Source organism: Malus sylvestris, chromosome 12 (genome assembly GCF_916048215.2).
Source record: "Malus sylvestris chromosome 12, drMalSylv7.2, whole genome shotgun sequence".
Classification (NCBI taxonomy): Eukaryota; Viridiplantae; Streptophyta; class Magnoliopsida; order Rosales; family Rosaceae; genus Malus; species Malus sylvestris.
The window spans coordinates 3,671,007-3,683,864 of record NC_062271.1 but is presented as its reverse complement, the minus strand read 5'-3'; the positions used below and the strand labels follow the sequence as shown (position 1 = coordinate 3,683,864).

At 33.0% G+C, this 12,858-nt stretch overlaps 1 protein-coding gene across 1 annotated transcript; it reads right to left on the bottom strand.

Moving 5' to 3' along the window:
- Positions 1-2,387: 2,387 nt before the first annotated feature.
- Positions 2,388-4,251, bottom strand: LOC126592744 (probable aspartyl protease At4g16563). The gene has a single exon (XM_050258517.1). The coding sequence runs from the start codon at positions 4,205-4,207 to the stop codon at positions 2,783-2,785; it is 1,425 nt and encodes a 474-aa protein (XP_050114474.1). The 5' UTR covers positions 4,208-4,251; the 3' UTR covers positions 2,388-2,782.
- Between the last annotated feature and the right edge of the window lie 8,607 nt (positions 4,252-12,858).

Sequence of the window (12,858 nt, the reverse complement as noted above, 5' to 3'; positions counted from 1 at the left end):
CTCTATACTATGATCTAATGATATTTTAAGAATCTACAAAAAAAAAAAAAAAAGTTTGGAAGTCTTCAAAAACCTAGTTTCAAAATTTTCCAAAAGCGCTATCACTTGTAAGTTTATAACATCCATTCGCCTTCATCCAATTGGTGCAGTGTTCTTATTAGCACTTGAGAAAAAGACTACCCACCAAAACGGTGGAAGAAATCATATGAGAAATGTCATAAAATCTGACTTTTACCATATGAGCTGTAATCATATACAGACGTATTACTGTAAAAACTTCCAGCCCTAAGGACATGCGGTGGATGAGAAATAGATGGCTACGATCATCCTCCTCATATATCAAACAATAATTTGACCCACTCTGCTCAGCTTCCTCGAATTGTTGTGGTCCTAAGCTACTTCTCCATTCATGATCCATCTGTTTTCTTCCTTGAGGAGTTAAGCCTAATAAACCAGTATGGGGTTCCACCCTGGCCTGGTTATTTTTGGGGACCTCAAAGGCTGAAATCATCAAATGCTTGCACATGAATTATCTGTGCAATATACAACTGTATATGTATGTTTTATGTGGGAAAGATTTTAAAGTTGGTGCAACACACACTTACATTGATAGATTGTGAATTTAGACGCCGCACCAAAATATAAAGAAGCAATCTGATCGATAGTCTAGAATCATAGTACAATTTAAGTATCTTATGTTGCATTTTGTAGTGTTTGAGCAGTTCATATTGTTAGTTTTTTCTTATAGTGTCTTTTTAACGATATAGCATAAAAGTTCATCAAGACCTTGAAAGTCCCTTAACCAAACATAGTTGAGAGTATCATATAAAATATCTCAATTCATCCCCCTTTACCTAATCGGGGAGTTCAAATCTTGTACATTCATTTTGTGTGTGACCTCCTTGTAGCATCTATCATTGATTGACACATCTTAAGTTTATACACAACAGAGCTAGGATTAAGTTTATGAACACGTGTCAATAAAGGTAACACACAAAATAAATGCAGAAGATTTAAACTCCTAATTGAATTATCAATAAAATCTAACTTAGGGTAATATATATATATATATATATATATATATATATATATATATATATATTTGTTCAACTAATAAAGTTAATGTTTTAGTTACATCCTACATGTGACTTTCACAAATGTGGTGGGCGGTGCTCATATATGTATGCAGCTGATTAACTTTAAAACTCTCACCTAAAAGATGACAGCAGATTTGCCAACTGTGGAGCTGAGATAAAAGGTTTCATCTGCCGGTGATCTAGGGAGCCACCAAACATGTGCCAATCTACTTGTCTAGCTTAGCATAATTACACGTCCTTCTTCTTTGATCCTAATTAGGGTTTTGTAGCTTAATATAATGAAGTTTGACACATCCTTCTTCTTTGATCCTAATTAGGGTTTTGTAGCTTAATGTAATGAAGTTTGAAGTGGCGAATTTATCAGTACAATGAACCCACCAGCTATGGACGGAGTTAGAAATTTTTTTTAGTAGAGGTCACTGTAACTTCTAGTTATACTTGACAAAAATAAAGCATCATAAATCATAATAATATCATCTATAATTTCATTACCTTTTCTTTTTTCTCAAACTTCATTAAACCACCACTTCTACGATTTTATTTACAATTATGAGTTGAGAATGTAAACTAAAATTATGATAAATTCAAGTTACATGTTTTTTTTTATTAAAAAAAGCAGGAATAATATGACCAATATATTATTGCATCTATAATTATCATAATTTTTTTCCTCACAAAACTTCAGCGAAAATAGATGCTACTAAAATATTGACTGCTAAATGAAAATAGCATTACAAGGTGTACTTTTGTATACTATTAAAGGAAAATTCCCATTAATGGTTATTTAACAACGGCTATTAAAATCAATCACTAAACTATCTCTATCAAAATCAACAAGGGTCTTTGTTTCCATGAGGAAAAGGAAAAGTAATGCGTATTTCTTAATTTTTTTTCGTACTATCGCAGATTTGGGTATATTCAAGTCGGCTAGAACAATAAGCTTCAAACTTTGCACCTAAATTTGAATCTCTCTCTCTCTTTTAATATAACTATCCTATTATTTGTCAAAAAATTGTTAAAAATTCATCTACTTTAAAAAAAAATCTAGTTATGTTATGTTTAACTGTAAAAAGGAACTTTTATGGGACATTTTTCTGAAAAATTAAAAAACTAGAGATTCATCCTCCTCAAACTATACAAAGCATAATTTAACATGAATATAACTTCAGAATTTATCTTAGATTTAAATTTAGTAGAGATATTACTAAAATAAATACAACGTAAAAAAAAGAAATACAAACGCAACATCTATAACATGATCTAACACCGTTACGTAAATCATATTGAACATCTCATAGAAGAAGGGTTCCATAAAAAAAGTGGGGAAGGTAAAGTCTGCCTTCCAAATAGTACAAAGTGAGTTGTCACTAATGCAGATTGATTAAATAAATTAATACATATTCATATTTTGAATAATTCAATTAGCAAAACAAATCGAAACTTCTTCCCCAGCATGAAAAATTATCACTAATCTATAAAAACTCACAATAATTAACCTCCCTTAAATCTACACAACTTGTCATCATCGTTTCAAGTCACTGCCCAAAGACTTGTTTTGCGCTTATTATTTTCTTTTCTCTACAATGCGGGATCAACTTATTTCGGGATGTCACAATGACATGGACGTCAGAATAGCTAGCGTTGAATCTGTTCCAAGTAAGTCGTTTTAATATGACGGGGCCTCATCATTTGCAACTCTGTTTCCGGAACCCAAACCTCTCACGCTCCAAATCATACTCCACGAAGAAATTCTGCTGCTGATAGTTCCCCAAAATAATCGCAGGTCCACCATTGCCCCCTGGACCAACAACCTCATCTGTAACAATCGTCAAACACACAACGCCGGAGCTCGAAACCAGCGAGAAATAGTTCGTCAATGGCAGCTCCATCTTAGCACCCCCTTTGAACTGGAAAACCAATTCCGGAAACTCCAATTTCTCCTCCTTTGAAATATCAAAACAGGGACTCAATCCCGTCCTGTTTTCCAAGTCCTTAGCTCTCGTGTAATTCGCCATCTGTAACTCAAACTCTTTCGCAACGGCTTCGAAAACAGGCTTCTCCATGAAGGTGAAGGTCGATCCGGAATCCACGATCGTCCCGCCATTGCTGTCGGCTCCGGGGACGAGAAACTTGTACGGAATATTGACGTGCTTCTTGCCCACGATGATTTTTCTGAGCATGATATAGTAGTACTCGCGAAATGCAGAGTTTGGAGAACCTGGGTTTTTCTGAAACGGCGTGTAGATCGAGCTCTGAGCTTTCGTTTCGTTTTTTCGGGCTGAAGAAATGGGTTCGTCGGAGCTACCGCTGCCAGTGTACAGAACAAGGTCACTGCTTTGTGGGGTGTCGTCGAATTTGTGGGAGACTAAGCAGTAAGAGAATTTGGAAAGCCCCACTTGGGCAGGAAGGGATTGCGGTCCGCGGCCGAATCCGGCGATTCCGGCTGGCTGGCGGATGGAGAGGACGGAGCAGCCGACGAGAAAATCAGTGACAATTTTCTCGGGAAAATTAAGTGACTCGGAAAGTAAAATCCCAACTGTTGTGCCCGAACCGTACTGGACTATGTACGTTGGGCAGGCTTGGGAGCAGTTTTGGCTAGTTAGGTCGTTGCAACTCGGGCATTTGGATTGGACTTCGGGGCCGAAAATCCAAGCGCATTTGGGGTTTTTACAGCCGACGATTTTGGAGGAGGAGGAGAGTTTGGGGATGAAAGTTGGAATTTTTGAGGGGTCGATGTTTGGGAACTGGCATTTGGAGCAGGTGTAGCGTTTGGTGCAGGGGAACCAAACGAGGCTGCTGCCGGTGTCCATGATGAAAGAGGAGGTTTGTGGCGGCGTGCCGAAGCGGAGGGAGACGGAGTAGCCGCCGTAGCTGTGGGGGAAGAGGGGGACTTGGGTGGAGGGAGAATGGTGGGAGGATTTTTTGGGGTTTTTGATGTGGTGGGCTCGGGAGACGGAGGCGGTGGCATGGAAGTTGAGGGATTGGAGTAGATCGGTGGACGGTGGTTCGGGGAATGGGGAGAGAGGGATGGTGAGTTTGGATGAGAGAGAAGGGAGGAGGAGAGAGAGGAGAGTGGTGAGAGAGAGGAGGAGGGAGGTGGGATTTGCCATTGGAGTAAAGAGTTGGTACTTTCCTGAGGGTTCGGTGTTGGTGAGCTTCTTTATAGTTAAAGCAAGTAGAAAAAGGAGAATCAAGTTCGATTTGGGCAACACAAACTGCCCTTCGTTGCACATAAATTAACAGTACATGCCACTACTGGGATTTGTTTGCTTGGGTAAAATTCCACATGCATTAACTATTGATAAATCATTCATACACGATGTAAAATAAAAGAAGAAAAAAGGGCAGCACATCACTACTAACAACTGGCCTAGAGATGATCACTTCCAAGTACGAACATGGGGACGATCAGTCACACACACAGACCCACAATTAGTCTTTTGGAGGCTGACGACAATTATTGAAGACATAAGATGGATCGCATTCTCTTTTACACATATTTTTGGGAGCTGTATATTTTTAGCTAAGTGAATTTCTTAGCTGATGCAACTACGGGTATTGATTATTTTGTAGAGGACATTTATAACTGAGATAGGTCACTACTTGTAGCGACCCATCATGCTTTTATATTTCATTGTATTGACATGAGCTATAAAATCAAAATATATATGATATTGGATATTTATGTATTTTTATACCAGTAGAATTATAGTGTTAATCTCCACTGCATAAACAATTCTAGCACTTTAAACTTTCCTTAGGCTGGAAGCCTTTAACCAAAAAAGATGAAGAAAAAAAGACATATTGAAAAGTTGTAATAATCTTGAACTTTACGCTCTTTTTATCAAAATTTTGTTAGCAAAAGAAAGCACTTTGTGGCTTGCCTCCATCAAACTTCCTTCTCTCTCCCTTTGTTATAGTTTTTTAATTTTGGTAAAACTTGCCCATTTTATATTTTGCAATTTACATAATTATTTTTTAACAAACGATATTCTCTAACTAGGGACGAGAGGTGGGTTAAACCTCACTATAAATTAGCAATATTATAATTCAAATTTGGTTTTGGCGAGAATCAAATCTAAAACCATAATACTATAATACCATGTGACAATTTACATAATTATTAGCTAAAAAGCCACAACATAGAATGGAAATTATTGGGACAGCTTAGCATGAAAGGAACCTTGTTCTTGATGGGGGCACAAGGTGGGGTACCCTTGTAAATACACTGAAATTCCATCTCCAATTTTACGGCGTTGAAAATGATGACAAAACGACGTCGAAAAGTCTCGGGTGAAAACAAAGCAAAACTTGTAGCCGTTGAAGTCTCTGACTCTCGTTACCTTGTTCTGGCACGCGGAATATCTGTATGATGACCGTTAACAAACACGTACGACGTCGCGCTAATGCAGACAGAGAAGCTGATGATCTGCTGCTTCCGTGATCACCAAACAACAGGCGGGGTGGGACCTGGAGAAGCATCATCGCTGTGATGAGTTTGGTGTTAGAGGGAAAAGGATTCCGTGACCATGACCTTCATCGTATACGGTAAGTTTTTGTTAGGTATTATTTATATTTAATTTTAAATTTTAAATAATTTTTAACTGCACAATATACGATAAACGATCATAATTACTGGATTTCTCGGATCCCCAATAAAATGATTCAGCAATGATCATTTTCCTTGTTAGAGATCTCTTGGTGTAACGAAACAGAAATCAACGGCAACAGGAGTTACATGACATGTGAAAGAATCATGGGAGCGTCGTCATGTCACCCTCAAACAACTATCATTTTTAATTTATTAATATTTTCTTTGTATTTTGGTATTACTGTTGAGAAAAACTCGTGTAGAGCTTGGTTTGTCGTTGAATTTTGATGAGTGGATGCCGATTCAGTTTTAAACTCACTACTAGTAAGTTTTAAATATGTTGTTATTTTATAATTCTTCTAATTTAATTTTTCATAATTATCTTTTCTACTAATTAATGATACATTAATTAGAAAAATCGTCTACTACTAATTCATATACACCATGAAACTCATATCCCACTGGTAAGCCAAGCCACAAGAGCTTTGTTGCATATGTATGAAAAACATTTTCTGTTTTTTTTTTTTTAATCCATAGATTTAAGAACTTAAAAAGAAGTCACTAAGCCCGTTGTTTTCCTTAAAAAATCACTAAAACATTTGTGGTAATTTTATATACGGGTATAAAATTTTATTTTAATCAAATTGATGAATATCCAGAAACGAAAAATTGGGTCTACGAAGAACCACTCTTGCCCAAAATTATCTTCGGCCCACCACTCAATTGAACAATCAAACCCACATTGTGCAAGTTGTTTCTCATGATCAATCATTTGACTCTCAAACGCTTGTGCTACTGCTGCTGACACATTGAAAATTGACTCCTCGATCCATGAATGCAATGATTGCCCCAGGGTCAATTACAGTCCCACCACTTTCATCATATGTTTAGGTGTTGGAAAAGTTGATTAGTTAGTTGTTTGGTACACTCAAGGAGTGGAGTAATGGATGGGTTGCAAACGTATTATTACTATTTTCTCACTTGCAAATGAAGAGGAATATCACTAGAACGTATTACTTAGTGGTTTGTTTGTTATTACGTTAGGAACTTAGGGTATTTTCGGTATTTTATGTCTTAGGGTTCTCTTGTAGGATAAAACTTTGAATTTCTTGCCTATTGGGATTAGGGTTAGTTCTTCATAAAAATGATGTTTTGTAACTTTGGAGGATATAAGTTTAATAAAACGTAATATCTGAGGGTAAAGTAGCCTTGGCAATTTGTAGTGTTTCAATGTTTCCAGTTAATTAAGTATTATTCGTAATTTTGTAATCTATCTATTTTATGTAATCTGATTTCCAACTTGATTTCAAAGACAAGTTGTTGTATGCTAGGATACTACATCTGCCCAAATGTCTAAAAATGTAATTGTCATCTGTCTATGTGAATCCGCATCTACCATCTGAATCTGGATTATGGTTTAGTTTTTTTTTTATAAATAGGATGTTATATGATGATTGACCATCGCCGCATAAGCTTTGTTTTCTTGCCGTGCAAGTTTTACATCGTAATATTCTGAAAAATCAGAACCTCAATTCCTCCAAACATTAAGACCCAATTGGGATGTCCACGAGCTGGCTTACTACCAAACACAGAATGCCCAGCAGGTTGTTGGTATGAAAAACTGGAGCAACCCACAAGAATACTAGTCACATTCCTCTAGGGTTTCCAAGAAGCAAAGAGAGAATTATAAGATGGACATGTTGCACCAAGTCCACATTTTGATCTGACATATGGGCTTATGATCTGACTGCATTGTTTGTCAGTGCACACGGCGACGTTTTGAAGAAGCTGATTTGTCTGGATTAACGGGTGAGAACAATCTTATTAGTCATAAGTAACAATCTACTGGTCATGATACAACTTTGACGATCGATTTGGCCATATTTGTTTGTTTGGTTTATACGCTGTCTCTTTTGAGCTATGATAAGGTTTAAGTTGTATGTCAGCAAACAAGCCCATGACAAAAATGGGGATCATACAACAAATAACAAGGCATGGCCCATTACCTGTTTTAATACAGGGGCCCAATATAGTAATCATATATATATATATTTTTTTTCCTTTTTTAAGAGAGGACTTTCATGATAAGAGTCTACTGTTATAATAGCATCCCGTGCTAATAAAATAAAGACAATGATAAATTTTTGTCCACATTTTCTTATTATACTGGTACGAGATGCTACGTGACAATCTGTCATGTAAGTTGTTCTCATTTTTTGAGGGTATGTAGTAACAATAGTGGTACTTTTTTATTAAGTGTGACTTTCCTTCATTGATTTACTAAAATTCTCCATCATATCATATCGTTGAGAAATTTTATAGGTATAGGGAACCAGAGATACGTGGTGTATCATTTTTACGTGTTATGCGGATGACATCACATTGTTAAGTTAGCAACGTGGTATTACTAATTTATGTTTATAACACATAAGAAGATTTATTTTCACATTGAATGATTTGTCTGGATGATTGAATCCTCCTTTTAATTGAAATTTATTGTACCTTCTACATAGAATTGTGAGTCTTTTTCGGACCATCTTATCTTTTCATGACAAAAGACAACACTTGTAAAAAGGTTATAGCTCTTAAGATAAGTTATAAATCGCTTATCATATCCCTGATGTGTATATGTCAAAGAAACATACACTGTATTAGTTTTCATATTATTTAGCATATCAAAACAAATAACCTATAAACCTAAACCAAAACCACGCGTCATATTGCAGAAACATGTTATTTTCTCTTTGAGTATTGTTGAATGATCAAGATTTAGGATCTCCTTGACCGCTGGCGCCAATTAATGCATGTCCAAGAACATTATTCACGTAATCGTTCTCACTTTTCCTTCAAAGTCCAAATATGTGGGTATATACTATATACTTTTAAATATGTGTTATGGATCGAGTTCGATAGGGTGGTTAAGGTTAGACGTATCATGTATGCGACATATACAATCGAATCTTTTTTACATATAAAGTACTTTAGCTTAAGTTTCCCCGACCACTAAGTTTAAGGCATTGACATGTTTAGCTAATTAAGAACACTGGTCATGTATTCGCACGTGGTTTAGTATTTTTGTGAACAGGGTATTGGATTTCACATATGTGTCTTGCGTTCAAAATTCATTTTTCTTCTAAATTATTGTAATGATTTCTAAGCATATCCCTTACGCTTAATAATAATAGATTATTAAAAATAAAAAATAAAAAAATGCTGGTCATGTATATATTGAGGCAGCTATGTTCATCTCAATAAGAATACTTAAACTGGAGTCTTTTCTATAAAACTGACAAAGCATCGCTTTTTGATCGATGAAGCTAAAACTCTAAAGTTGATCTCGAAATTATTTATTTATTTACAACATATCTTTCTAACATCTAATGCGTGTTAGAAATCTTGAAGTTGAGTGTTTAAATAGTTGATGTTTGTCAAAATTTAATAGTGGAGGAAAGAGATTGTTCCAAATCATTGCATATGTCACTAAATCTTTGTTAGTGTAAACGTATCTTGATAGGCGATTTCGCTTGGTTCTAAATCAATTCATCACTTTAAACAACTTATATTAGTTCATTTTTAATTAATTAATTAAAGTACATAAAACTATGTCAAACTTCCAAACTTCTGGGCACAAATTGGGAGTAACGTTTGTGAATAAGCACAAAAACAAACATTACGTTAATGCGTATAGATTAGGTATTTTCTTTAATTTATTATGTATTATGTTCAAACTCAACTCATTTTTTATATGTAAATTAATGTAAAAAATTGCTTGTAATAAAAAACAACAATCAATGTATAGAAAGATTCATTTTCTTTTTTATAAATGATTGCACAATTAATCACATATCGACAAACTAAAAAACATAATTGCATATATTCACATGCATGAGCGAATGAGTTTATCACTCCTGTTCAAATAGGTAATGTTAATATACACACACCAATGAAGTCGGTCTTCTTTTGCTTTCTTCAAAGATCAAAATTTCAGTTTTAGCTAAAGTTTGGACTAAATGTGAAGATTATAGCATAGAGGATCCTCGTCGGATTCTCTTTGTAAGAATTTTGATATTCTTAAATCATATTCGTTCATCATATATTGTACGATCAATTTTTATCAAGTATTTTTTATATTTAATTTTAAATAAACAAAATTACAATAATTTTTTAAAATACAATATACAATAAACGAATATGATATGAGAATTTTCGAGATCATCACATATAGAATCTAACGAGAATCTTCTCTCTTTTGCTAAAACAGTAAAACGTATGTAGGTCACAACTTCCAACTTCCAATGGAGGGGTGCATTAAAGAGTGAAGATGACAAGGTGCATTGCAGTTCAACTTTATCTGCTGAAGATCACATTTTTCTACTGTCGTAATCATTACCATTTGATTGATTGAGTTTGATGTGTCCGTAAATTAAATGAGCAAAACAATATCTTATTTTTTTTAGAATAGAATTCCATGTTTTTTATTCAAATAATTACGATTAAGTTATATTAATATTTTTATATAGATTTAAATAAGAGAAAATGAAAGAAAAATTAGAGAGAAGTGAATATTACTCTTATTTTTTTTTTGTCACAAAAAAGAAATTGATGGAAGAAATGACAATTTTTTGAGTTTAACTGTTGTTGACATCTTTTAAAAGTTAATATTAATAACTATTATGATAGCTCGACAAGTGTAAACTAAAAAAAAAAAATTAGTTTTGATGAACATGAAGTTCTGCCATATTTGTCTCGAGTCTTCTTTTTCATGTTCCTCCTAATTCATCATGTTTGGAGATTTGGACCGTTGAAATTTGATCCAAATGTTACAAACAGAGGACTAATTTAAAATTTATAATAATTTTAACCGTTTGATCAAATTTCAAAAGTCCGGATCTCTAAACTTAATAGATTAAGAGGAAAAGATCCGGAAATAATCTATTTCCCTTTTCCATAACTTAGGTAGCAAGTACTCTGTTTTGTAATAATATTAGCCTTGAGTATAATTCACCGGAAAGTTTAATTTTGTATTTTTAATATTTTAGAAAACTTTTTAAATTTGATTATTTTCTAATTTATTTTTCTTTGCGAGCTAGGGTTTGTAGGTCTATATACCCAAATTTTAGGGTTGTATATCGATAACCTTGCATATCAAAATATTAAACTTTGTGGATTTCTCAATTTCTAGTTGATCTCATTTTGCCAAGAAATTTTAGTGCGTATATTTCGTTGAGTTTACTATTCAATATATCACACTATATCATAATTAATTTGCATGACACAAATTCATCGCCACATATTATCATGTGCAAATAATATAAATGCATGTCGTAATTTTTATATGGAGAAATTAGATTCACATCCTTCTTTTTGCTACTCCATTAATTAAAATCCTATTCATTTTCAATTTTTGATCAAGGTTCTTGGGTATTAATAACATCATTAATTATTTGAATAATAAAATATTTTTATTTTTAAATATATTCCTTTTGTGTTAAAAATGTTAAAATTAGTATATTTATATCTATGGCTAAATTTTTTATCATATATTTTTATTTTTAGTTTGTACCTATTTTTAATTTGTACCAATTTTCTTTTCATTTTTAATTTGTACCCATATATTAGTTTCTTTTTGTGCCCATATTTTTTAAACTTTTATTTGTATTTGTACCAATGTGTATACTGTCATGTGACATTGTATATTTAATCAATGATAGAAAAATTACATATGGTATATTTATGTTTTATGCCTAAACTTTGTATCATATATTTATATTTTTAGGTTGTACCCACTTTTAATTTGCAACATTTTTTTTTAAATTAGTAGCATTTTCTTTTTAGTTTTATTTTGTACCCATGTATTAATTTCTTTTAGTGCCTATATTTTTTTTAAAATTCCTTTGTACTCATAATTTTTAATCTTTTATATGTACCCTAATTTATTTATAATGTACCCATTCTTCTTTATTAATGTACCACTTTGTTATATGTGAAATGTACCAATTTTTTTGTAAAATGTACCATTTTTTTAACACTACGGATACATTCTTTTGCCATTTATTATTTTTACATAGTTTTTCTCCATTTATTCAATCAAAATGTTTGAATTTTTTTATTGTAACCATTTATAATAGTATTATAATGAGATATTTTAAATTTATAGGATTATAAATCTCATAAAATATCAAACAATTAATGTCAAAACTATAAAAATATAAATATTAATTGTAATATAATGAGGTGTACAAAATTAATGAACTTTGATCAAACTTTAAATACCATTAAAATTTTAGTTAAAAAATATTAAGTATTAAAGACCATATCCAAAATATTCATTTTTATATATTCTAATATTATTAACATGAAATGCTATCATGACAGCCGGCCGATACATGTTCTTAAGGCCATCTCCAACCGAAGGGTCCAGAGGGCCAGAGGGCCGAAAATAGCCCTAAAACCGTCTCCAACCGAGGGCTAGGCCAGAGGGCTCTGGAATCTGGGAGGGCCCCACGGGATCGGAGAGGGCTGGAGGGCTGGCTTATTTTTTTTTTAATGTTTTCTATTGCTGTCGGTTAAAACTGACAGCATTAAACAGGTTTTTTTTTTTTTTAATAGTTCTACTATTAGTGTCGGTTATAACCGACACTAATAGTTTGAATGTTTTTTAATACAACGGCTAGTAGCCGTTGTATTATTAGGCCTTTTTTTTTTTTTTTAAAACTTTTTTTTTCCCTTTTTTTTTCCTTTTCATATTAATCAAATTTTGTTTCATATTTTTTTTCAATTCTATTTTACAAAATTTGTTTCAATTTTTTTTTAAATTCTATTTTTTTCCTATAACTTCTATTTTACAAAATTTGATTCATATTTTATTTCCTATAACTTCTATTTCACAAAATTTGTTTCATAATTTTTTTCAATTCTATTTTTTTCCTAGGCCATTTATACAACATTAAATTAAATTAAGTAACATGAAACAACATTAAACAATATGAAATAACATTAAATAACATTAACCAACATACAAATTATACAACATAAAAAAACATTTAACAACATGAAACTTAAACAACATTTTTAAAAACATTTAACAACATAAAACTTAAAAGCCTACTCCATGCTTCTTTTGGCCCAAAGATGTGCAACAAGATCCTGTTGTAGGTACGTATTTGTGGC